This window comes from Onychomys torridus, chromosome 14, assembly GCF_903995425.1.
Source record: "Onychomys torridus chromosome 14, mOncTor1.1, whole genome shotgun sequence".
NCBI lineage: Eukaryota > Metazoa > Chordata > Mammalia > Rodentia > Cricetidae > Onychomys > Onychomys torridus.
Window position 1 is genome coordinate 75,181,984 of NC_050456.1, and position 24,061 is coordinate 75,206,044.

Below are 24,061 nucleotides of genomic sequence, written 5' to 3' on the forward strand. Positions count from 1 at the left end.
AGTGGCACATAGCACATACTCAGCTCCAGTAAGCATATATTAAATTAAATTCCGACAAGGTAAAAACCACAACCTCCAGTGAAAAGATAACCCCAGGGGAACAGGAGTGAAGGCCAGGCTGTCTTCTTTGCATAGACATGGACACAAATCTCCCTAGCTTGGCATGAGACTAACAACACCATCAACAACACACACACACACACACACACACACACACATAAAATAAAAAACCCAAGTCAACTGCTAACCACTGTCAAACAAAAAACAGTAACAGACTGAATGTGGCTAAATTCTCCCTCAGGGCCAAATTTCTTTCTTTCTTTCCTCACTTCCTTTTTCAAGCTGCTGCTGCAAGAATGGGCCAATATGCCATCTAGCAAATAGAGACACACACCTCATGGGAAGTGCAGGGGGAGACGGGAGACCCTTCTAGCAGACCTTTTTTTTTTTTTTTTTTTTTTTTAATCCAGTAAAATTTTGGACTATAGCTCAGAACTGGGGTCGTGACTGTCATTAGTACCGCTCTGGTCTGTATAGTTCGGGAGCCTCTGTCTCCTGCTGTGTAGAAGCTCACCCCCAGTTACAGATGAAGTAGGACCCTCTGGGAGAGATAACTGGCCCCAAGCCTCAGGGCTGGGCAGTGATGGCTAGCAAAATGCCACATGTCCTGACTCAGGATCATGAGAGCTAACTTCAGACAAGCCACCAAATCTGTAGTGACACTACCAGCTCTTCCTTGTCACCTCTGAGGCCAGCCAGCAGCCTTCCTCTGAGTGGCCCTGTAACAATAGCTCCTGGTCTAAGGGTATACAGTCACACAAGTAAAATTTACAGTAAACCATCGGTCCTGGAAAGAAACAGACCATCCAGTTGTACAGGGGGCTGGGACTCGCAGAAGTGAATAGCTAGTACTTGTTCAAACCCACAATTCCACAAAATAAAACAAACGATTTGTATTTGTGGGTTACAAACAACTACAACAACGAATATAAAATAAAACAAGTAAGTCTCAGTGGGAAAAAAAAAATCTAACCCAGGCCCACAGACATTCACATTGTACAGCTTGCCCAGCTGCCACCTGCGCCTTTCCAAAGCCTTCACATGCAAGGGTCAAGTTTTGGGGGCCTGAGGATTCCTGGCTGCATCCAGATTCCAGCAAGGGTTTCAAAAATCACGCCAGATGGGGGACAGAGGTGTTTGCCGGATGCCCCCAGATCTGCCAAGCAACTGACAGAATTCTTCTCCCTAAAAGCCTATGCAAGCTGGCCAGGCCAACCACGTCTGGCTTCGCTTTGCTATGTGACTATGGGCAAGTTCCTTAACTTCTCCAATAACCTTCCAAACCTGAATTCAATATAAGATTAGAAATATTTATTTGGAGGTTTAAAAATTAAGTGGGACATCCCAAGAAACCCATCTAGCACAGGAGGAGAAGGGCCCGGTAGAACCTCTATCTGGACCTCCCGGCAAACCATCCTGAGCCCTGACGTCAGTCCACCAGCCAGTGTTCACCCAGGGCTGTGGTTCCTCAGTCAGAAGACGGGCCTGTGCCTCACTGCAGACGGAACTAATAATTAGTTGTCACGATTCAATAATAAAAAGAGATAATCCATACCACAATATGCATGGATTTAACTAATCTTAATTTTGAGGGAAAATAGCAACTCCAAATAGATCAAATGCAAGTGTTTTGAGGTATCCAGCAAGTGGGGTTATCTCCAGCTGCCAGCACAAGCCTCTTATTTACTTGCTCCTCTCACATTCAAGCTAATGCTGCGGTTTTTCACATTGAATTTTCTACATAGCCTGCAGCGAATAGTCTCAGAGCAGCATGGAAATCATGGGGCTCACCAGGACCCCTTTCCTCCAACAGTGGGTTTCTGAAGCCATAAACCCCCGTCTGTACTAGGACTCTCCAGGCTCATCCTGGGCCCAGCTCAGGTTTCCAATGAAGACACATGCAGCAAGCACAGCCACCACTGTGATGACCAGCTGCCACCTCCAAGCTAGGGACCTGCCACCTCCCATCACTACTATCCTATATCCTATATTTCAGAAAACTGACATTTGGGGCTTGGGGGTGTTAGGACTCAAACCTGGGACAAATGGCTGTGATGTCTATTAATTCTCCCAGCAACCCTCAGTCCCTACCTGTTACAAGGGCCTCCTGGTTGGCATCTCCCGCCCTCCACCCTAAACTACTCCTGCCTAGGGACTGGGCTGGGCTACACCAGACTCTTAGCCCAAGCACCCATCTCGGTCAGCGGGATCTCTCTTGCTCTCCTTCCTCCTCTCTCAAACATGCCCCAGCCCGGTCTGCCCATGCTCACTCTGGACTTCCACAGATGTCTCTGTCTCTGTCTGTTTTCTCCCTTATATCTAAAATAAAAAACCTCAACCCCTCAGGAAGAGTCATGTCCTCCTTTTATTTATTTTCTTTTTTTCAATTCAGGGAAAAAGAAAAGAAAGGCCAACAGCAGATTCCTCTCCATCGGGCCCCCTTTTGGATGTGGACAGGGTGGTAACGTGAAGAACCAAATTTCCTTTGGAGGCCATCTGAGGAGAACGAAGAGGACCAGATTCAGCTCCAAGAGTAAGACTGAGAAAACAGGTTCCCCATCGCTGCTAAGCCGGGTCCACTCTTTCCTCTGCTGGGTGGTCTACCTCTGACTTGATTTCTGCTCTGAGGTATAACCTAGGCCACATTTCATTGAGTCTCCTTCATGATACTAAAAAGTGGGTGCAGGAAGAAACTGAGGCTGGAAAAGCAGAGTGATTTGCCCTCAGACCAGCTGGAGTAAAGGTGTTTGGGTTCAGTCCAGGGGACATCAAGGTTCCCATGCCCTTCCCAGGTGAGGCACTGCAATAGATATCACGTGACATTAGTGTGATAAAAGAGACAGGGGTGGACATCTCCCCCTGCCATTGTTTCTGATGTGTGAGTCTCAGAGCCCTGTGGAAGCTTCCATAGCTCTCTCACTGAGCCTTTCCTAAAACACCCAAAAGTGTGTGTAGCTAGGGAGCAGAGTGCCATGGTGGAAAACCTGGGTGGGGGGGAGCACATATGTGCACTGCACATGTGTATTATACTTGTGACCTCCCACACACACAGGCTTGAGTCATCATTAGCTGCATGCGCAGATAAGGAAACTGAGTCTGTGAAGGGCTGGGAGCAGAGTGGCCTCACATCCTGCCTTTCCTACACAGCTTCAGACTCCAATCAACTGAACCCTTTCCTCTCCATCCCTCCCTAGACAACCCCTCAGCAAACCCTGTGTCTCATCCCCCCACCCAGGTCAGCCTGGGTGCAAGCACCTAGTGCCTGAGCAGAGTCCCTGCCAGAGGCAGGAAGACGCCACAGGAAGGCATCACTAGCTGCACCCAGAACCTCCATGGGTGGATATTACCATAGGTACCCCTGCTCTCTTGACTCTGACCTCCAGCCAAAGGCTTTACTTCTAGCCAATCACCACTATCCCTGGGTGGGCCTTGATACCAGCAGCCAGGGACTTCCTCTACCACAGGAGGTGAACATCGAGGAGGACCCAGACCACCAAGCCAACATCAAGGACAGGGCTGCTATCTTTTCACACATTCCATTTGAGGGACACTTTCTCAAGAGGAAGAGCATAGGTGTTCAATTAATGAATGAATGAATGAGCATCCTCCAGGAGCTGAGCTTTTCAAATTCCTTCCTCCCTGTACCTTCCCATTCCTCTATCATTTAAAACAGCAAAAAGATCACAAACCACTTATGGCTATCTCCAAAATGGCATTGCCCAAGGAAGGGCAGGGACAGAATCCATCCACACCTTGTTTGGATGACTGGTCAAATCCCAACTTAGTTCTCACCCTGGGGACACAGTTAAGGGCAGGAAGAATCTCAACACCTCCATCCATCTCTGGGGCCCTGCTCCTGGAAGTTTCTGGTAAAGAGGAAAGGCTATATGAACCAAGAGAAGGCTGCAGGCTGCAGGCTCCAGAACCTGACACTCTCACAACCACACCATGGACTCAGCCACCCTGGCCAGCCAGAAGCAGAGTCCGAAGAATCAACAGCCACCTGCTCACCAACTACTGGCAGGGACCAGCAAGGCCAATGAAAACAGCAAAGGGCATGGAGCAGCTGGGAAGAGCCCCTGACGCCACAGCCAGGAAGTAGGAGTAGGGAGCCCACTGAGGCCAGTATGCAGGGGCCTGGACAGCAGCTGTAAGGATTTCCGGAAGCCTGGGTAGGGAAGAGTCCGTGATTCCTGGCTCCCCTCTTAAAATATAAAGACTCAATTATCTTTGAGCAGCTTGCTTTACACATGAATTGACACATTTATTTTACAATAAATAACTGAAAGTTATCTGTGTTTCCTTTACTGTTAATCTACACAGAGAAATAATAAACAGGCCTTGTCTACCAGGCTGCAAGGACTGCAGAGTCCTCAGAATTCAATTAAGCTAAAATAATTAATGCTCTCACCATATTAAATTACTTTATACATTTGAGCCACTGATGTTTTATTCTTTAATCTTTCCTTTCCATTAAATGGAGAAAAAAAGAGAAAAAAGAAAAAAAGTTGGTACCCAAGTAAGGCGGAGCCAGGAGACCCTGGGGTGGAAAGGAAGGGGGGTGGGTCATAAGAATGAAATGGCCAGTTGTGGCTGACACAGCATGCAGGGTGCTTTATGCCTTTGATGAGAATAACATTTTAAATACTTTAAACAAACATATCTCTTTAGACCTCTAGGGGCTTAGTCTCCATATTTCTTCCAGAATGAAGAAATCCATTCCCCACCTTCCTCCTCTTGCCCTGCCACTGAACAGAAGGGCTGAGGATATCTCCCGTCACACAGAAAATAAAAAGACTGTGGGTCATTGGCAGTATGGGGGGTAAGGAAGCAGAGTGTGGAAGGGGGATCTGGGGGATAAGGACGAAGCGGCTGGGAGATTAACCGCCTTTTGAAAAACCACATTTCGTTGCTTTCTTAAGCAAACTTCCCCACGGTGATCCACAGGCTCTCATTGGAAAAGACTTTTCAACACAAAATGAGGATTTGGAGGCTGGGCTCAGCAGATGAAGGTAAATAGGGACCAGCCACCCCTCAAAAGCTACACCAGGCATTCCCCCCACCACTTTTGAAATCTATCCCAAGTGATATGTCTGACAATGCAGACAAGGGACTGGACACCCTTCTTGCCTCAATGGTGGGGTGTCATGCTGGCCATGTTTTTTCGCCTGGTTATGTTGGCATTGTTTTCATACCTGATTCCCACTAGGGTACCCACCAAAAAAGCAAAGTCCAAGTCAAACTCGTCCACAGGTCCCCCCACTGCCCGGCCTGTGTCTTCAGACGTTTGCAAGCTATCCAGTTACTCCCAGTGTACAGGTAGATAAACTGGGGCCCGAAGGTATGCGACTGCCATGTGGTGGAGCTGGGCCTGCCTTGACAATGACTACTTCTGATGGGCAGTCGTGGCCTATGCTTTGTGTCACCTCCTAAGAACATGCAGTGCCCCAGTGTCCTCAAGGGCATGACCCAAACACTGCAGGGACTGTGTTTACATTTCCCCATCTGGCTACCTACTTGCATGATGCAAAGCCAGATGAAAACCCTGAGAGACAGCTCCACTGCCAAAGCACAGGTGGAACCCTTTCTTTCTCCATTCTCATAGCAGGCCTGCTAGGATTATTTACTCCCTATGGACAAAAGAGGAAACTGAGGTTCAAACTCACGAAGCAGCTAGCCCAAAGTCAGAAAGCAGGACTTGAACCCTCATCTGCACAAACTCTAAAGCCTGTCTTGCTGTCTCTTTGGGGGAACAAAGTAGAGCAGGGCTCCCACATTCCCTAGAAGTGAAAGCTTTGGCTTGCACACTACCCAGAAGCTCCCTGGGAGACTCTAGTACACCATAGTATGGCCAGGAAGGAAAGATGTACAGCAAAGTCACCACTGAAGGACACATATGGTACCTGGGGCATAGGCTCCACACTTGTTCTTCAGGTCAACAGAACAGCTATCTAGGTAGAAGCAAATAGCATGCCAAAAAAGAATGTCCATTCTCCCCTTAGGGGATCAGAGCTCAGACAGGTTCCCACAACCTGAGGGTCAGGCAAAATGGGAAGCAAGCTCATGGATCAGATGGCTTGCTCTTCTTTTCATAGTTGGGGAAACTGAGTCCCCAGAGAGGAGGGAAGACAAATGCCACACCTAAGTGCCTAGCAGGTACAGACATACTCAGAAGTACAGAATCTTCTGAGTGCCTCTAACCATCAACACAAGGGAGGTCTCCCGAACTCCATCTTAGAGATGAGGAAAACACTGTATCCAGGTTGGGAATAACAGAGTCCAAACCAAGCCTGGCTCCAAAGCCAGGGACTGAGCCAAGATCACCAACCAAGAGAGGGCCAAACCAACCTCCAAATTTCCATCTTGCATTCCAGGTCACTTCTGGATTAAGCACAAGATAGAGTTCCCTCTCCAAAAGCAAAGTACCCAACATGTAGCAGCCAGGCCTCCCTTGGCTGTCTTCCCCGGAAGGTCACAGCCCCAAATCATGACCCAGAGACCCTCTTCAAAGGCCCTGGACCTCCCCAAGAATCAATGCTCCAAGGTCAGGGGGTGGGATCAGCTGGGGAGGTAGTTTCAGCAGCCACCAGGTGAGCAAATGTCATACCTGCAATGTTCTCCTGCTTGGGACAGATGCCTTTCGTTGGTGACAGTAGGTGGTCATCTTCATCAGGGGTGACCTGGATCCCGATCTCCACTGGCTCAGACACTCTCCTGAGCTCAGAGCGAGAGGAGGGTGGAGGACTGCCCTTGTCCAGGCCCTTGTCGTAGCAGGCGCCCAGGCCTCCACACTGTTTCTTCTTGTGCTCTATAAAAACCAGGATGTCCCCCAGCGGGAAGTTCATCTGACACTGGCCACAGGTGAGTAGGTCAGGGTCGGGGCCACCCACCATCAGCCCCAGGCTGCTAGGCTCCTCTATCTCCAGACCCTCATCTTCCTCGAGGATGGCAGCCTCCACATGGTCAGCCTCTGCTGGAGACAGAAAGGAAACAGGGGAGGGGGCAGAGAAGACAGAGATGGGCTTAGGTGATCACAAGCACCGGCTCCCTCCACCCCTCCCCGCTAAGAAGCAAGCCCCTTTACTGCCAGTTTCTGTGGCTCCCCAAAACCTCCCAGAATTGGAGTTCACCGTCCCTTCCCGTCATAGCCCTGAGGTCATCGCAGCAGCCCTGATTTCTTGGCTCCCTAGAGCACACCTTGCCAATTTCTCCCTACACACAAGTGTGCACAAGCACACAACACCTCCACCCCCCCCAGCTGCGGCAGCATCAGCTGGAGACGAGGCTCTCACACTTCAGGGTATCTGAACATCACTCCCAGAGCGTCTCACTCCAGATCAATGACTGGAAAAGTCAAACATCGGCGTTCTTCAAGCTGCCCCAGTTTATTCCAGTGGGTGACAAGGCTGAGAAGCAAGGCCCAAATGCCGCCCCCCCCCCTCGCTCATTCTGGAGCCGTGTCCTCTCCCCACCAGCTCTCATTCATGTTCTTAGCCTCCCCATTCATGAGCTTCCTACTCGCATTCTTCTACCTGAGTCCTGGCCAGGCACCAAAGTGGAAAACAGAAACCCAGACAGGCGTTGGAAAGTCAGTCCGGGGAGGGGGGGGGGCCCCCGCAAAGAGAGTCAGATTCCAGAACGCAGAAGAAAAGCAAACTGAAGAGAGAGCTGGCTTCCCCTACACAGCGCGCTCCTGCTCAGACCTCCATACCCTCAGAAATTTCTCAGTGCTCATCAGCTCACACCGTCCTTTTTCATAGGTCGGTTTTCTTTTCATTCCAAGAAAAAAAAAAAAAAAGTCTCTTCAGACTCCAGAATCATTTCTGGGCAGATCTCAAACCACACTTTCAATGGGTTGGATGTTTTTAAATTTCTTTAGCAGTCAGGACACTACCTTTTGTTGTTTGTGTTATTATTTTGGAAGGGGCACAGGACCCAAACATTTTGAAGCTAATAAATGCTTCAAGAATCAGCCACTCCCTCAAGGGATCCTTGGAAAGCTCAGCAGCAAAGTGGTATAATAAATCAAAGGCAGTGGACGGAGGTTCCGTTGTTCCCCTTGGGGTCTGGGAAACTCTGGCTGGAATTCTTCTGTGTCAGCTGGGCAAAAGGCACAAGTGACCAGGTCTTCATAGGATCTGGGAACAGCCACGGGTCTGACACCAAGGAGGAAGGTTAAATTTTAAGCTATACAGCAATTAGGAAAGGGTAATGATTGGCACAGAGAAGCCGGAGGAGTGAAAAGGAGGAAGACACATTCCGTGGCAGTGAGGTTATTAATGGGCCAGAGCCAGAGTGGAAAACTGAAGGGAAATAGTCTGTGGCATCTCCAATACTACATGTAAGTTGCTGCTCCATGTTTTCTGAGCATACACTTGCTCAGGGCCTGTGTGAGTCCATGTGCAAAACTGAATGCAGCATCAGAGGCTGGTGACATAGAATGTGCCCCTGGAGCCACACAGGGAGAGGAGCAGGTACCGTTGATGGAAATCACACCTTGAATCTCTGGTCACTGAGAGACACGCAGGGCCCTCTGTGAATTAAATGTAGATAAGCACCCGAAAACATGGCAGTTCAGAAACACCCCACAGATATGTAAATCCTAAATCTGTTGTCTGCAGACTGTTAACAATAACAAACAAAATAAAAGTAGACAGGTAAAGGGACAATCCTCACCACACCACCCCATAACCATTAATTATACTTGGAAAAGAAATCGGAGTTTACTTAAAAGGGAGCTTGAAGACAATGCGACGTAATTAATTTGCCGATTTATCTTATGAAAAGCTGCCGTGCCATGGTTAAAATGTAATCACAACCTTCAAGTTGAAGGTTCGAGGGAGAGACTGGATTCCTGTAAATCGTTTGTCGGGACGTAAAAGGTAATTATTCGGTGCCTCCTTTTCCTTTAATAATCTAACATTGAGCAATACTGTTTATATTGAAAAGCTTGTACCTTTAATTACCAATTACATATACATAATTTCAGAGCCAAAAGAGAGGGCTATGCAAACAGTCCTTTAGAAATATAAGGATGTATTGTGCCCCGTTTGCAGAAAGGGAACACTAATCAATGGGAGGAGAGTGTCAAAATATTATCTGCCCCCCAAAAAAGGCACAAAGGAAATGAGATGAAAAGAAAAAGAAAAAGGAGGCAAAATAAAACTGAGAATTCAAACTCAGCAGGGTGAGGTGCTATGCCTGGGATGGCTTTTCAATGCCCACCTTGAGCTGGCCTGGCAACACACCTGGCCCTTACAGCCTTCGATAAAAACAATAAACCCACATCCTCAACCTAGTGTCACTCCCCACAGCCAAGGGCTCCATTTCGCCTTTTAATTGAGTCTACCGTCGGTAAAATAATAATAATAACAGCATTATATATTATTATTCTTATTATCATTATTATTATGAACATTTTCAGCCATGCCCACCCACCTGGAAAATTCTCTAAAGTTTGAGTTATGTCCTCTCTGCTAGGAGGTTTCAGGCCACAAAATTTCAAAATGATTCTCCAACTCCAAAGAAACGCAGACTAATATAAAAATTAGTAAATATCATATATGTCTGTTCATCGTATCTGTCCACGCCTTCCTTGACCAAGACTGAAAACTAGCATCGTTTCCTGCAATATCTGATTGTGTCTGTCCATCTGTCTGTCGTCTCAGCTCCCTCATGAAGCAAACCCTGTGAGCCCCAGCAATGGGGTGTGGAGGTCTCCAACATTGTTCACTAAGCTGTAGTTCTGAGTTCTGGGTCTCCCCCTTACAGACAGTCAACCTGGAGAGCCCTACGGGATGGGCTCAACTCAGAACTTAGGAACTGGCTTTCAGACAGGGACCCAACCCACTGCCACTACTAAAGGAGTTGGGAGGAGAAGGAACCAGGGGAAAAAAATAAAAACTACCTCCCCTCCCACTTTGAGCGCGGAAAGTAGAACTCCTGGCGGTGGTGACAGCATGCTCACCCTGTCACTGCCAAGGAGCGGGGTTCCTTTCCCAACCCCCAGGCTGTGTGAGTGGGTCTCTGAACTCTGGCCTGTTGCTAGTGATTCTCTGCTGAGAAAGATGGCAAGATTGCCCCCCCAGCACTCGGGCAGCAGAGTCCCACTGAACCTCAGCTTCAGTGTGTGGACCAGGCAGCTGACTGGGTCTGAAAGCTCAGACAGAAGCTCTCAGAGACACCCAAAGGCTGTGGTTTCATTTCCGTTGGCAGGCGGATATGGGCTGGGCATGTAGTGTGTGTGTGTGTGTGTGTGTGTGTGTGTGTGTGTGTGTGTGTGTCCCTTCTAAGAACTGTATCAATAACGGAAGAAAGAAAAGGGGAAAGAGCCTCTTGGTCAAGTCCTGAGAAGAGGGAGGCTGGCCCTCTGGGAACCCTCCTTGGCGGCGGCGGCGGCCTCGTACTGAAGATGTGCCTCTGGCCCAGACATTTGCATATCCCAGATGTGCCCGGCCTGGAGGCCCCAGCCTATGCTTCCATAGGCAGAGTCCCACTTGCCACACTGAGGAGATGAAAAGCAACCATTCTAACCCCAGACTCAACAAACCAGCCCCTTCCCTCGGCCTCATCCCACAAACTCAGGCCTTAGCAAGCAAGGCACAGGTGAAGCGATCCTGGATATGTGCGTCCCTGAAAAGCTCCAAGTGTCAGGCAGCCTGCAAAATATTACTGCTCTCAATACACCGTGAGCCGAGTAAGAACAGCAGTTGCTAAAATGTTTGACTCATTAAAGAGGGAAAATGAATGGACAGATGCAGCCGGCAACTTGCTTGAATGTAAGATACCACGGGATTGCAGAAAGTTCTGAAATATTAAATCTAAAGCATGTGAACAAATGTATATTTACAGAGAGAAAGAGAGGGAGGGAGGGAGAGAGAGAGAGGGAGAGAGAGAGTTAGATTTTCTTTTACAACAAAACCACATTTTATTTACAAGGCTGGGCCTTCTCCCAGCTGGTAAACGCATTTAGAGGCAATGAAATCAGGCTTCACAAATAATAATGAGCATCATTGTTAAGTGGAAGGGGAAACCCTTGATCCTAAGGCAAACTTCCCATGTCTCAGCTCCACTGGGAAGGAATTTGGGACAGAAGACAGAAATAGAGAGGAGCTGTTCACACTAGCCCAGCCAAGCAACCATCAAACCTGCAGCAGGGCTCAGAAGGCCTTACCTGGCCTGGGAGTTCCCTATGTGCACATAGATCCTAGGGCCCTGCCCATGCCGGTCCATCAACAACTGCCCTGCACCTGCACCCTCAGAGAATTCCAGCCAAGAGACCAACTACCTGCTGTCCCCAGACCATGAGGTGTTTACACTATTACACACACACACACACACACACACACTGCTGCAGACACACACACACTGCTGCAGACACAATACGTAGGCTCATGTTCCCCTTTGCTTCTGTTCGACTCCAAATCTCTGTCCTTAATGGCTAACCCACAGAAAGTACGGTTTCAACAATGTAGGTGGAGACAGTAAGGAAGGGCTGGGGGGAGGGGCAGGCTGTTAAAACAGTATGCCGCCAACGTCACTGCCACCATCACAATGCATATGTATGTTTACAAGAAATGTTCGGCATCCACCGAGCCCTGCCTCCTCTGACTGGAGACTTTGTGCCTGCTTCCCAGGAAGCCAGAGCCAGCTAGCCTGTGCTTACCAACAGCCCGCAAAGGGTTCCTCTCATAGCCTTCCAGTGGACACTCGGGAGAGGCCGAGACACCGAGAGATACCGCCACAGTAACACCACCACCTACACTGGCACCCCGCAGAGCACAACGCTTTCTGAGCTCCCATCAATTTTTAATTTATTGGATCAGAGGGAAAATAACAACCAGAAGGGAGGGAAGGAGGGGGCTGGGTGGGAGGAAGCAGGAATCAATTCTTGGGGGAGAAAATGATCTATGACCGGATGACGCAAGGCGCGACCAGAGGCTTTATGAAGTTCTCCAACTGAGGGAATAATGAAATGCCCAGTGAGGAAGAGATGGAGGCCAAGAGTGAAACGTGCATGGGGTGGGGTGTCCGTGCTGGGTCACGAAGGGTTAGGTCCCCAACAGGGATCTGGCAGGTCCCAACTACCAGAGTCCAGAGCAGGAATTCCACACTCTATTCCACCCCCTCTGCCCTGACCACTCTCCCTCGGTGGGTTTAGAAGTCCAGCAGGTCCCAGGTGTCATTTCCCCACATCTCCCCTAAGACTCTCTAAGAGCCACGTCCCCAGAAGGACAGGGCCGTAGCACACAGCAGGCCGCCATCCTGCCTACTTTATGCCAACCCTAGCATGCAGCTCAAATTAAAATTTGAAATTTCACCATTTCTTTTCTTCCTCCTTTTCTTTTTCTTTCTTTCTTTTTTTTATGTGGTTGTTGTTGTTGCTAGTTTTTTTCGTTTTGTTCTGTTTTTCGAGACAGGGTTTCGCTGTGTCACCCTGGCTATCCTAGAACTAGCTCTGTAGACCAGGGTGACCTCGAGCTCAGAGATCCACCTGCCTCTGCCTCCCATGTTAGGATTAAACGCATGCGCCACCGTGCCTGACCTGAAATTTTCACCATTCCTGACTAGTGGGATAAAGACAGGAAATGGAATGGGTTTCTCCTCCCCGGAAACTGACCGGGATTAGGGCTAATATGACCACAGAGGGGTGTGATGGAGCCTAGTCAGCATCCCAGGAAAAAGACGTCCTGGCTACAGGAGGAGCCTCACTTATACAGCCTTAGTTGATAGGCTCTAGGGAGGGAAATCACATGGTAAGGGCAGGGGACCCCCATCTGCACAGACTGTCCTCTAATAGCCTGGCCTGGGGGAAAGGTGGATGGATCAACCTCTAAACATCTCCTAAAGTGCTCCACAGGCTTAGTCCTAGCCCCTTGCTCCTACTGCACACGGCTCTCCAGAACCCCAAAAACAGAGTTCAGGAGGCTGGATCCCCACAAAACTAAGAACAGACTAAGAGAGGAATAAGGAAATTTATACTCAGACATTCTCATGCCCAAAAGTTAAAATGAAAAGCTAAGACCATGACAAATGAGGATGAATCGACATATGCTTTGATAAATAAAAGAGCTTCCTTAAAAAAAAAAAAAAACCAGGAAGAAAAAATCTATCAACGACAGAACACCTCCTAAACATATTTGTCTAAGAAACTGCAAGTGCCTTCAATCTTCAGAGTCTCTATGGGGCCAGCAATGATCCTATCTTAGAGTGTTCTCTGCGGCCAAATGAGGGCATTTCTTTTGTTTAATGTTTGGGTTTTCAAAGCCATGGTGGAGATGGGAGAGGATGTCAATGGGTACAATGCACATCAGGCTGTCTCCAGGGGGATCCAGATCCTCAGAGGCTACAAGAAGCCCACAGGGCAGCAGTTTCTCCCTATGTCTCTTCTCCAAGGTAGAAATTTAAACATGGCTCCAACCCCATCATCTTTGGTTTACAGCAGCAATGTCTCCCTCGGAGGCACTTGTTAATCGCAGTAACGTTGGCACTCAGCTCTCTTGAGTCTCTCGGCACTCTGTCCTAGAAGGCCCTTAGAGTGGTCCACAAATGCATTTGTATTTTAGCAGTTCCGTGGAACAAGGTCATAAAAAGTTATAGCAAAACAGAGGATTTTTCTCTCTCTCTTTTTACTTTGAAGTTACTTAATTTTGTGTGGTCTGGCATTTCATTGCAGTAAATAGCTTGAGCTGGCTAATTCCACACCCAAGCAAATTATCAGCTGCCACAGAGAAAGAGAGGGGGTTAAAAAAAAAAAAAAGAATGAAATTCTGGAATTTCAGCGGCTACACAAAAGACTTGCATATGTCAAAACGGCAGCAAGAGTCCCCGGAACACAGCACTGCTCACCATCTAGTGTTGTTCTGTCAGTAAACAAGAGATCGCTGTGCCCACCCCTCACCAGCTCCTGAGGAAGACACAAGATGTATGTGCCCCTGACAGCCTGCTCCCAGCAATTTTTAGGCACATCCTGGGAAAGCTAAGCACTCAAGGGAGGCAGTCCACAAACCAGAGAGACACGGGGAACAGAATATGCACAGATCTCAAAGGCCAGTATTCAGCTCTCGAGTACAGGAAAGCAGATTTATGAGGTCGGAGCGCAGAGCACTCAAGACCCCCCAGGCAGGATCTCATGAGTCAACTGAGTGCCGAGATAGGGCAAAGCCACCATCGGAACAGCTGTAGGACACGGGACCACATCCCCAGCATTCTTCTGACTCCTCCCGACTAAGCAGAAAACAAGTGTGTTACAGCTAATGAAATCTTCCTGCATGTTCAGCCGGCATCAATACCTTGACCATTCGGTGCAGGGTGCAGCCCCCCCAAAAGAGTTTATGTTCACCTAGCCTCCCCAGATGTGACATCAGCATTAACCTGGGGACAATATCCTTGGAGAGTTTTAGCTAAAAAGAAGGCCCAAGCAGGCAGCCAGAGAGCCCTGCCTTCATGAAAGAGAAAGATTTTGACAGGAAAACATCCAGCCGCCATCTGTCCCCCTACCCCGTATATATGTATTTTACCCCCACGAATTGAATGTCTGTGTTAGTGTGTAGTCACAGCTCAGGAAAGCTCCCAAATTCCAAGGCAAATGATTGGGAGTTCCTATAAACTGAATTTGGGGTTTAAAAAAAAAAAAAAAAAAAAACAGTTTTCTGCAGGCCAAAAGCCACTGCCCAGACCCAAGGTTGAAAGGTACCACATTCCTCGTTTCAGAGTTATCCTCTGTAGTTGCCTCCATGGTGTGCTTACCACTGGCCGGATTCAAACATTAAATGAAGTAGAGAAATCATCAGATAAATGGCTGGCCCTCTTCCTCCAGCTGATGACAGCGAAGGCTTTTGTCTGACCTAATTTATTTCTCTTTCAGGTTAGAATAAAAGCACTTTCCCGTGTCAGAGCAGGCTCTTCAGCTCACCCACTGAACTCATGCCTAGGACTCCAGCTTACTGTGCTGTCTGCAGATTTCTTGAACTCTAAAGCGAAGTCGCTATCGATCCAGAAACCCCACCATCAACACTGTCCATATATTCCCCAGCTCTGAACCACACATTTGGGGATCTTCATGACAGGCCATCCACGAAGGGCACTGTCTGGTGTGAAAGGTCCGGCTGCTGCTGGCCCTGGCAAGCACACACTCCTCAAAAACAAAATTGTCCACATGATTTGAGTTATGTTATGTCTTTAGGGAAAGAGATTGCTCCCGTAGTTCCATGGGCTCACTATGGAATAGACGACATGGAAAGTGCCATCAAATCACAGCGGAAAGGATTTCCATCCATCAATCTGTCTTGGGTCCAGGACTCCCTTAAGCAGCAATTCACAGTGACCCCCTCCCCAGGTAACACACCCTAAAACGGACCACCCCTAAAATTATGTTTACTGTTCCCAGACTCTCTAAATGGGTTCTGAATACCTTTACCAACAAAACAAAATGTTCAGAACGTCAAGACCATGGACAGATCAGGGGACATACGCTCATCCAGGAATAACCATTTTAATTGCTTAAAAAGAAAAGGAAATTGAAGGAAAAGAAAATACCTCCCCACCTGCCAGGTAAAGGCTTACAAATCGATGGCCATGGCTTGAAAATAGATTTTTCAAACTTATATTCTCATTTTGTCCTGCCCGAATCTCTGCTTGAAAATCAATATTACAACTTCACGCTTAAGACATTTTGCAGCGACCCAAACTGCAGAAGCTGCTGCCGTGGCTGCCGATGCTGCTGCTGCTGCTGCTGCTGATGGACGCGGGTTCCCAGGCATAGCGGTGGAGGCACCGCAGCCATGACACGGGCACCGAGCGCCCCCTAGCTGACGAGAAGCGCTAGGCGAGGCTTGGAGCATCGGGCTTGCCATGAACCAAAAGCCAATTCCACTGAAAGTTTACTTGGAAAGTATTTTATCACAACAAGCAACAAAGAATGTAAGGCAAGGGAGATAGGAGGTGCAGAATGGATACATAAAGGAGGAGGAGGAGCAGGCAGGAGTGAAAGTCTGATTAGGCGCTGAAAACCTGTTCGCTGCTGTAGGAAACTGGAGTCTGTAACCAGACTGTTTTACATGCATCCATTTCACCTGAGACATAGTTCTAATTAGTGTCAAATACGTCGAAAGTTGACCTTTCCCCTGGCCAAAGAAGACCTGCTGGGCCCTTCCGGTGGTAAGCTGAGAAGTGCATCTAGCCATCTAATCCTGACCCTCCCAAGTCTCTAAGGCCAGGTCCCCAGGAGCAACTGTATTCACCCCAAGACTGAAGAGCCGACTTGTTTTTTCTGTTATGAAGTATCCTGAAGATCAGACAAAATTTGCCAAAGCCCAGGCTCAGGCGGATAGCAACCTTCCCCCCTCCAGACAATAAACATGCATATACACAAAAATCTTCAAATAAGAAGGGACAGGAATGCCCTTTAACAATATTGGGGTTGTTAAAATATGCTCATGGCTGTTTTCTCTCCGGTGTGAAATACAAATGAATAAAACCAACCTGGTATAACACCTTTGACAAACACATTTTTATTCTCCCATGGAATCCAAGCTGCTGACATATCACACTTCTAAATGACACGGGGTTCCCTTCTGTGCAAAAGGCAGACAAACTTCATTGCCCCTACCCGACTACCAAAAAAGAGAAAAATAATAGAGGGCCCAGGTCCTGTGAAATTTACCAGAGACACAGTTCAGTAAGGTAAGTGGGCCATTATTGATATCCTGTACCCTAGGGTCCAGGTCATTGTGAACATAGCCACCTTTAAAACATACAACAGTCACAAAACCCAACTTGAAGCGGCCAGTATGGGATTGATACAGCTAGCCTAACTTCTACGGCTAATTTTGGGTCTCCGGTTACTGTGCGAAATCATGAGTGCATACAAAAAAATTACTCGTCTTCCTAGGAAACCTGTTGGTGGGTTATTGAAAAGTTGGCTTAATTAGGGCTCTATAATTGACCACTCCATTTTACCTCCTTTATTTCTTCAGAAAGCCTTGAGCTCTTCCATCGACTGTAAAGTACATTTCTGCCTGACCCTGCCTGGCATGGCCTTTCCCTCAGCCTGGCCAGCGGCCGCCTCTCTTTCCTCCCTTCCACCATTGCCCCTTGTTTTGTGTTTGTTTTTATTAATGGCTGTGTCTGTCCTCCTGTTTGAAAAGCCGCATCCATCTGGGTCAAACATTTTGAAACAAGCCAGAAGCCCAGGTTTTCCTCTCCAGCTGCCTCCCACTCTCCCACTTCCTCACTCCTCTTCTTCCCCGCCCTGGCTGTAAAATATAAGTAACTCATTGCGAGTCCTTCTACCCCCACCCCCAACACACCAAGACCATGGATGCTATTTTTGTGTTTTTCTGGTTTCCTAGGCCATCGGTGATGCTAAGTTGCATCATCCCCAAAGAACCTGAAGCTGTTGCCCCACAGGCCCAAGGCTGCCACCCAACAGAAAACGATACGCCACATTTTAGATGGTTTCCTTCACATCTGAAATCTCACATGTGAGCGCCTGTCGGGGCCTGGGACAACACCTGCTTTGCTGGCCAGTGCTTGCAATCAGGGATCCTGCATCCCAGGGTTTGTGGCTAGTCACATTCCCCAGGCCACCGTGCATCTCCTGCATCCGTGTCTTGCCACCTCCGGGGTGGCACAGCACAGACAGAAAAGCAGCATATCCTGAGCACTGGCGACACCACTCTCCTTGCTTAAACCCTTAAACAATACCCAGGCTCCCAGGGCCCCGGAAGCAGGTAGACTTGCTTAGCAGCCTGGTCTCTTGGCCCTCTTTTCTTCCCAATACTCTTTGCCTTCTCTGCCTCTGCTGCAGCAGTCAGCTGGCTTTTCCCAGCTGCTCTGAGCAAGGGCGAGACAGTGAACCAATGCAGAATGGAAGGATGTCACACCAAGCACCCCTCACCCCCAGGCCCAGCTGCCACCCGGCCCTCTGATCAGAGCTTGCTCAGGATGTCCCAGGGATGCCCAGCCAGGGACAGCAAACCTACTTGCCTTCCCCCCCATCCCCCCAATACTCAACAGCAAATGCTCCTGTGCCGGGACTACCAGTTTCTCTCTCACTTCCAATCGACTCTCCCCTCCTCAAAAACAATCCTTACAATTACACAGGGGCTCCCAGGGGCAAACTGCCTCCCGGATAAATTAGGCTCTGGAAGTATGAATGTTTTAACAACTACCTCACCTAAAGGTGGGACGGGGCTGTAAAATAACCCGTGGCTGCGGCTTACTAAAAGAAGGAAACAAATGTCAAGTGGTCAAACGCATCTTGATGAGAGCAGGTTCAAATGTGATTGCAAAACATTTTGTTTTAAATACAACCAGCAAATCTCCTTTGACATTACAACATTGAAAAAATAAAGGAGACTCCTTTTCCCTCCTCCCCTAAAATCACCCCTCTCCCAAGAATCTCACTTTTATATATATCCCCCCCAAAATAATAATAATAATAAACGCACAAATTCTTACTAACGTGTCTGCGGTAACAAAGGAGAGATGGGAAGAGCAATAGCTTCGAGCAGATGGCTCCTGTGCTGGGTTGGAGGGGAGGGGAGAGCCCCTTTATATATTTATTTATTTATTTAAATTCTTTAAAATATAACATAAATATTCGGCTCTCGACCGCAGGCCAGCCAGTCCTAGGCGGCGGCCGTCGCTCACAGCCTTCTACAGCTCCAGCGTGGGGAGCCGGGCCCCGGCGCAGCGAGGTGAGCGAAGGATTGCAAGATTACAACCTGCCTGAGGTCTCGATGGCACCCAGAGGAAATTTTATTTCTTTTGCAATAAAAAAATAATAATAAATAAAAAGCAACCGCGACCAAAAGAACGCGGGGAGAGGCTCGAGCAGGCTGCGGCTGAGGCCGGCCCGGAGCTCTGCAAGCCGACCTCGCTGGTGCCAGCGCGGGGACCCGGCGGGCTCCCGGAGAACTGCGTACCTGCGCGGCTCGCGCTGGCGTTTTCTTTTCTAAATGAACCCAGCTGGGGCGTTGGAAGCTGCTGCGTGTCTGCCCTGCTGCCTGACTTCGCGAGCCCAGCCACTGGCTTGAAATCCGGCGGATTTGCACCGCGACCTGCCTTGTTTATTTAGATGGGGAAGATGAAAGATACTGAGATACAGAGATGGATAAGAGGTTGATAGGTATCCTTTTTTTTTTTCTCTTCATTTTTACTGTTGTAAGCGCATCCCTCTTTTCCCACTCCTGACAATCTTTTTTTTTTTTTTTTTAACTCGTGGTGGGGATTTTTTCTTCACCAACCCAAATCCTCCCCCCCACACACCTTTTTTTTTTTTTTTTTTTTTTTTTTGGAGTTGGGGGGGGGAAAAGAAGACAAGACCGTCCCAGGAGACGGAGGTGGGGAAATGGGGAGGGGGTACTCCAGCCCAGCAAACAGCTGCGCAGCTGGATTCTTTTGCAAATAGCGAGAGGAGGGGAGGGGACGGCGGCTTCGGAATCCCAGCACCAGTGCGGCCGGCGCCCTGCCTGGCGGGGCGCAGAGACCGGGCACCGGGAGCCCGCGGCCACCCCCTCGCCCTGCGGGTCCCCGGGTCCGGGGCGCACTCGGGGCTCGGTCAGCCCGCTCCTCCGAGCGCGGACCCACGCGCTCGCCAACTTTTCCGGCTCCCCCTCCCCCTCCGCTCCTCGGCCCCCTCCCCCTCCTCTCCAAACCCCGCCACCAGCGCCGCCGCCGCCACACACGCCGCTTGGAGGGCCGAGCGTCCAGCCCGGCTCGGCGCGCATAGCCGCCTGCAAACCCGCGTGCCCCCTCCTCGGCCCGGAGCCCGCAGCGGCTGCCCCCGGCTGCAGAAAAACTTTCCCAGGGCCCCACGCCCGGCCGCTGCGTCCGGTTTGGTGTCCCCAGCCCCGGGCGCCCGAAGCCCCGGCCGCCGGCCCCTCACGCGCGCTGCAAACACTTACGCGTGATGAGCTCCCTCTGGGACAAGTGCTGCGGGTTGCCCTGTTTGCGGCGGGACATTGCCCCGGCATCTATTCTGGCATCGCCCGGAGAGCTGCACAGATGCGGGCCGGGGAGGGGGTCCGAGCCGCCGCCGCCGCCGCCGCCGCGCCTCCTCCTCTGCCCGGGTTGGTGCCTCTGCCCTTCCTCGCTTCCTCCTCCTCCTCCTCTTCTTCTTCTTCGTCTTTATTTTGCTCTTTCTTCTGGGCTGTGTTTTTGTTTTTGTTTTTGAAAAAAGAAAAAGCCAGGAAGATGGCTTGGTCTAAAATAGAAAAGGCAAAAATAAATGATAAAACTGCTGTTCCTCGCCGCGGGTTGGCTGGTTTCTTTAAAAATATATTCTTTTGGAGGAAAAATATCTCTCACACTTCTTCAAAGTGCTTGGCCTCTTAAGACTTGTAAATGTCTTCTTGAAGTTACGCCGGGTTTTGCACCGGCCTCTGACACTTTTCTTTCGGGGTCTGGTAGGTGGAACGCGCACTTCCACCCAAAGGGAGGGGGGAGGAAAATGCAAACAAATTTCAAAAAAGAAGGAGGAAAAAAAAAAAAAAAGCAAAGAAAACTTGGGGACTTGTCTCGTAACCCCTCACCCCGCCCCCTCAAAAGCCCAAAAGCAATGAAAAACTGCCTTGGTTCGGCTCTTTCTGGGTTTTCTGCGCGCTGCCTGCTTTTTTCTTTCTCGGAGGCTGACCCCTCCAAGGCTCTGGGGGACTCCGGGAGCGGCTCCTTCCCGGGTCACCTGGCAGGCTGGCGCCGGCCGGAGGGGCTGCGGGTCCCCGCGCGCGCTCCCCAGCGCTGCCCGGCGCCGCGGGCCCAGGGGGAGCGGGGCTGCGGGGCGGCTCGCCCAGTGTGCCCGGGTCGGTGCGGGCGTGGACGGGAGCTATAGATTGCAACGTGAAGATGGCGGAGTCCGGGTTCTCCGGGAGCTCTCGGTCTCTCTGTGGCTGGGGCTGCCTCTGTACAATGGGATAAAATTCAAGTTCAAGTGCGGACGTGACGTTTAATCTGCTCTAGAGACAAAAAGACCCAGAGAGTCGGAGCACTGGGGGCGACTAGCGGTGGCTTTTTAACATTGTACCCTGTAAGAGAACAAGAAAGCACACACCGAGACACGCGCGCGCGCACTCACACACACTCGCCAGTGCGCACACCCGCAACCCAGGCCGGCCACACGTGCAAACTGCTGTTTTTGTGAGCTTGTCTGATCCCCGAGCACAGGCTGCGCAAAAGCGGAGGGAGGGGAAGTAAAGAAAATAAAGTCTTTGCCCCCCCATTCTCCCTCCCTCGGGAGCAGGACCCCCTGAGAAAGGGGGCGGGGTGCTGTTTGAATCACTGAGGTACACTGAGTCCAAGCAAGTCCAAACCCACCGACTCAGGAAGTAGGGCTGGGAATGGAGGGGGGTTGTGAGTGTACTGGGGAAATATATACCATTGCTTCACTTCCCTGGAAAAGTAGTTACAGTAGGCTTTACTTTTTGGGGGGCGGGGGAAACGTTTTGTAGAAACTTCCAAAAAGTGTCTCCACATAAACCGTGGGGATTTGGTCCTCTTAGCTAACAAAATAAAAGATACTAAGAGGGCACAGTGGGGGGCCCATTTTGTTTGAATCCCATTCCAGAAGGGATCTTCGCCTTTCCGGGCCCCATTAACTTCTAGGGGTCAAGCATTGCCCCGCCCCCACACCCTAGTCTCCTTGGGGAGCACGCACTAGAGGGGCAGGGGCACTCCACGTGGGAGAAGACTCCGACACACAGATCCAGAAGTGGGCGTGGCCAGCTCTCTGCAGGAGGGTGACTCGGCGAGGCGCCCCCCAATTCCCTTGGTGAAATCTCTGCAACCTGGAAGTCGCCCCCCTCCTCCACCGCCCGAGATTGGACTTGAAATTGCTTGTCCGACCGGGAAGGACAGAGCCGCCTTGTCAGCCGTTTGATCTCTAGCCGGCGAGGACAAGGGGAGTTGTGGGGGCCTGCCCGTGGCCCGGGGACAAGGGCAGGCTGCAGTCCCCGAATGCACCGCCCCCTCCTGGCGCTCTCCTCCAGGAGACCAGCTGGGTCTGCTGGATAACCTGGCCTCCCGCGCTGGGCGCGCCAGGCGACTGGACCCCTCTCCCTTCCCCGGCGGCCAGGGCGGGTCGGGGCCTGGCTGGGGCTGGGCTTTGCGGTGAGCCTGGCTGCACCGGCCTCACCCCACCCCAGGCCCGGCGCCCCAGCTTCAGCCCAGGGATTGGCGAGGCTGCAAGGCCTCCAGGCGAGCCGCCTCTCCCGGGGCCTGTTCCTCAGGGGGCACCTGGGCTTTTGTTCATCCTGAAAGCCATGGGTGGGGCCATGGCACCAACGAAACACGTAGTGCTAGGAGCAAGGACAGAAGGATCTCTCTTCCCTTCCCACTTCACCCAAAATAATCACTGTGCAATGTGCCCCAGCTTGCAGTTTCCAGCACCGTGGGCTGCAGGGTCCACGGACCGACGCGAAGATGAGCCGAGGAGATGCTGGGTGGGGGCGGATTTGCACCTCCTTCGGCGGGCCGGGCAGGCAGCGTGCAGCTGCCCACCACCACACACACATGCACCCCTCCACGTGGTCAAAGCCTGGAAGCGTCTCCTCTCAACCCATCCCGCCCTACCGAAAAAAAATGTTTCCAGGAAAGTGGCCAGAGTAGGGGGGGGAAGTAGCCCACACCCACCCCTTAATAAACCTCCTAAGAAATCCATAAACTGGCCTTACTCGCACACCCCTGTTTCAAAGTGAAAGATCAATTAGCCTTCTGTGTCGTAGGCCTGCAGATGGGAAAGAAGGCCAGAGAGGGTTAGGACTTTGCCCAAAGACACACAGCACATCAGGGGCAGGTATGGACTTAAAACACAGCGGCGCGCCAGCAGCAGCCTGCCACCTTGGGCGCGAAATTCAAACACGTGGCCCTCACCTTCTGGGGGAGATGGCTACAAGGAAACCGGACCAGGACGAGGGAGGAGGAAGAGCTCGCTTAGGAAACAGGGAGCTTAGGGGCCCCGGAGTCAGCTGCCTACTTGAGCACGGATGGGGACCCGAAAAGGGACAGCGGGACGCAGCTGAACAGCTCGGGGACTGACCCCGAGCACGTCCTCCCGGACTGCGCGCTACCCCGACGGCGGGAAGGCGCGCGCACTGATGGCCGGGTGCAGGGCCGGAGCTGTCGCCGCCGCGCGCTCCACCTCGCGGCCGCCGACAAGAGGCCTCCCTGCCCGGGCCTGCGCCTCCTCCTCTCCCTGGAGGCGGCCGGGAGCAGGCAGCGAGCGATCCCAGCTGCCACTCCAGTCTCCTCCTTTTCCCTCTGCCCGTCTGGCACGGCATCATTTGCGCTGAAAGCTGTTAATGTCTGGTCTCACAGCTCCCCCTTTAGTCTTCCAGCGCTCCGTGTCTCGCGTTCCCAGCCAGATCAATAGCTGCCTCTTGGCCGACCTTGACCTCTCGCTTGACCCCGCCCTGCTTAGGCTACTGGCTCCGGGGTTTCTCTCTCTCTCTCTCTGTCTCTCTCTCTCTCTCTGTCTCTGTCTCTCTCTCTCTCTCTCTCTCTCTCTCTCTCTCTCTCTCTCTCTCAGACTGGGCCTTTGCTCAGGACCCCAGGTCAGGCAGGTGTATCCAAAACCCCCTCAGACAGAGCTACCCCTCTATGAAACCTTGTTAAGAATAAAGGTCACTCCCCTGATTCCCCAACACACACACACACACACACACACACACACACACACACACACACACACACAGTGCTAACCAAAAGAGAGAAGGTACAAACATGGGCCTGAACCCCGTGCATAAAACCCTAACATCATTTCTCCTGTACTTGCTAGAGTCCTACTATGTGCTTTGCCCTTGACACAGAACTTAAACAGAAACAAATGAGAGAAAGAAGATAAATATGAATGTCACAACGCTTTTTTGAAGTCCCAAATATTTCCCTATTTCTTCCTCGGCTTCACACTCCATTCCCAGAGCGAATCCCCCATAGCCTCCATCCCTTTAAGGATAGGGGAATCGTTTTTTACAGAGGAATCTTCAGAAATTAAAATTCATCTCGC

The 24,061-nt window shown here is 50.6% G+C and overlaps 1 protein-coding gene across 4 annotated transcripts in view; it reads right to left on the reverse strand.

Annotated features, from left to right (window-relative positions):
- Positions 1–20,191, reverse strand: part of Bcl11b (BAF chromatin remodeling complex subunit BCL11B) — an 84,262-nt gene extending 64,071 nt beyond the window's left edge. For 2 of the 4 annotated variants that reach the window (XM_036206500.1, XM_036206497.1), the window contains exons 1-2: positions 19,971–20,191; positions 6,668–7,030 (exon numbers count right to left, since the gene is read on the reverse strand). In XM_036206500.1, coding sequence (XP_036062393.1) covers positions 6,668–7,030; positions 19,971–20,028 — 421 coding nt within the window. In that variant the 5' untranslated portion in view covers positions 20,029–20,191. Of the gene's footprint in view, positions 1–6,667; positions 7,034–19,970 lie in introns of all 4 variants that reach the window. The other 2 variants (XM_036206498.1, XM_036206496.1) reach the window with 1 other exon arrangement.
- Positions 20,192–24,061: the final 3,870 nt, after the last annotated feature.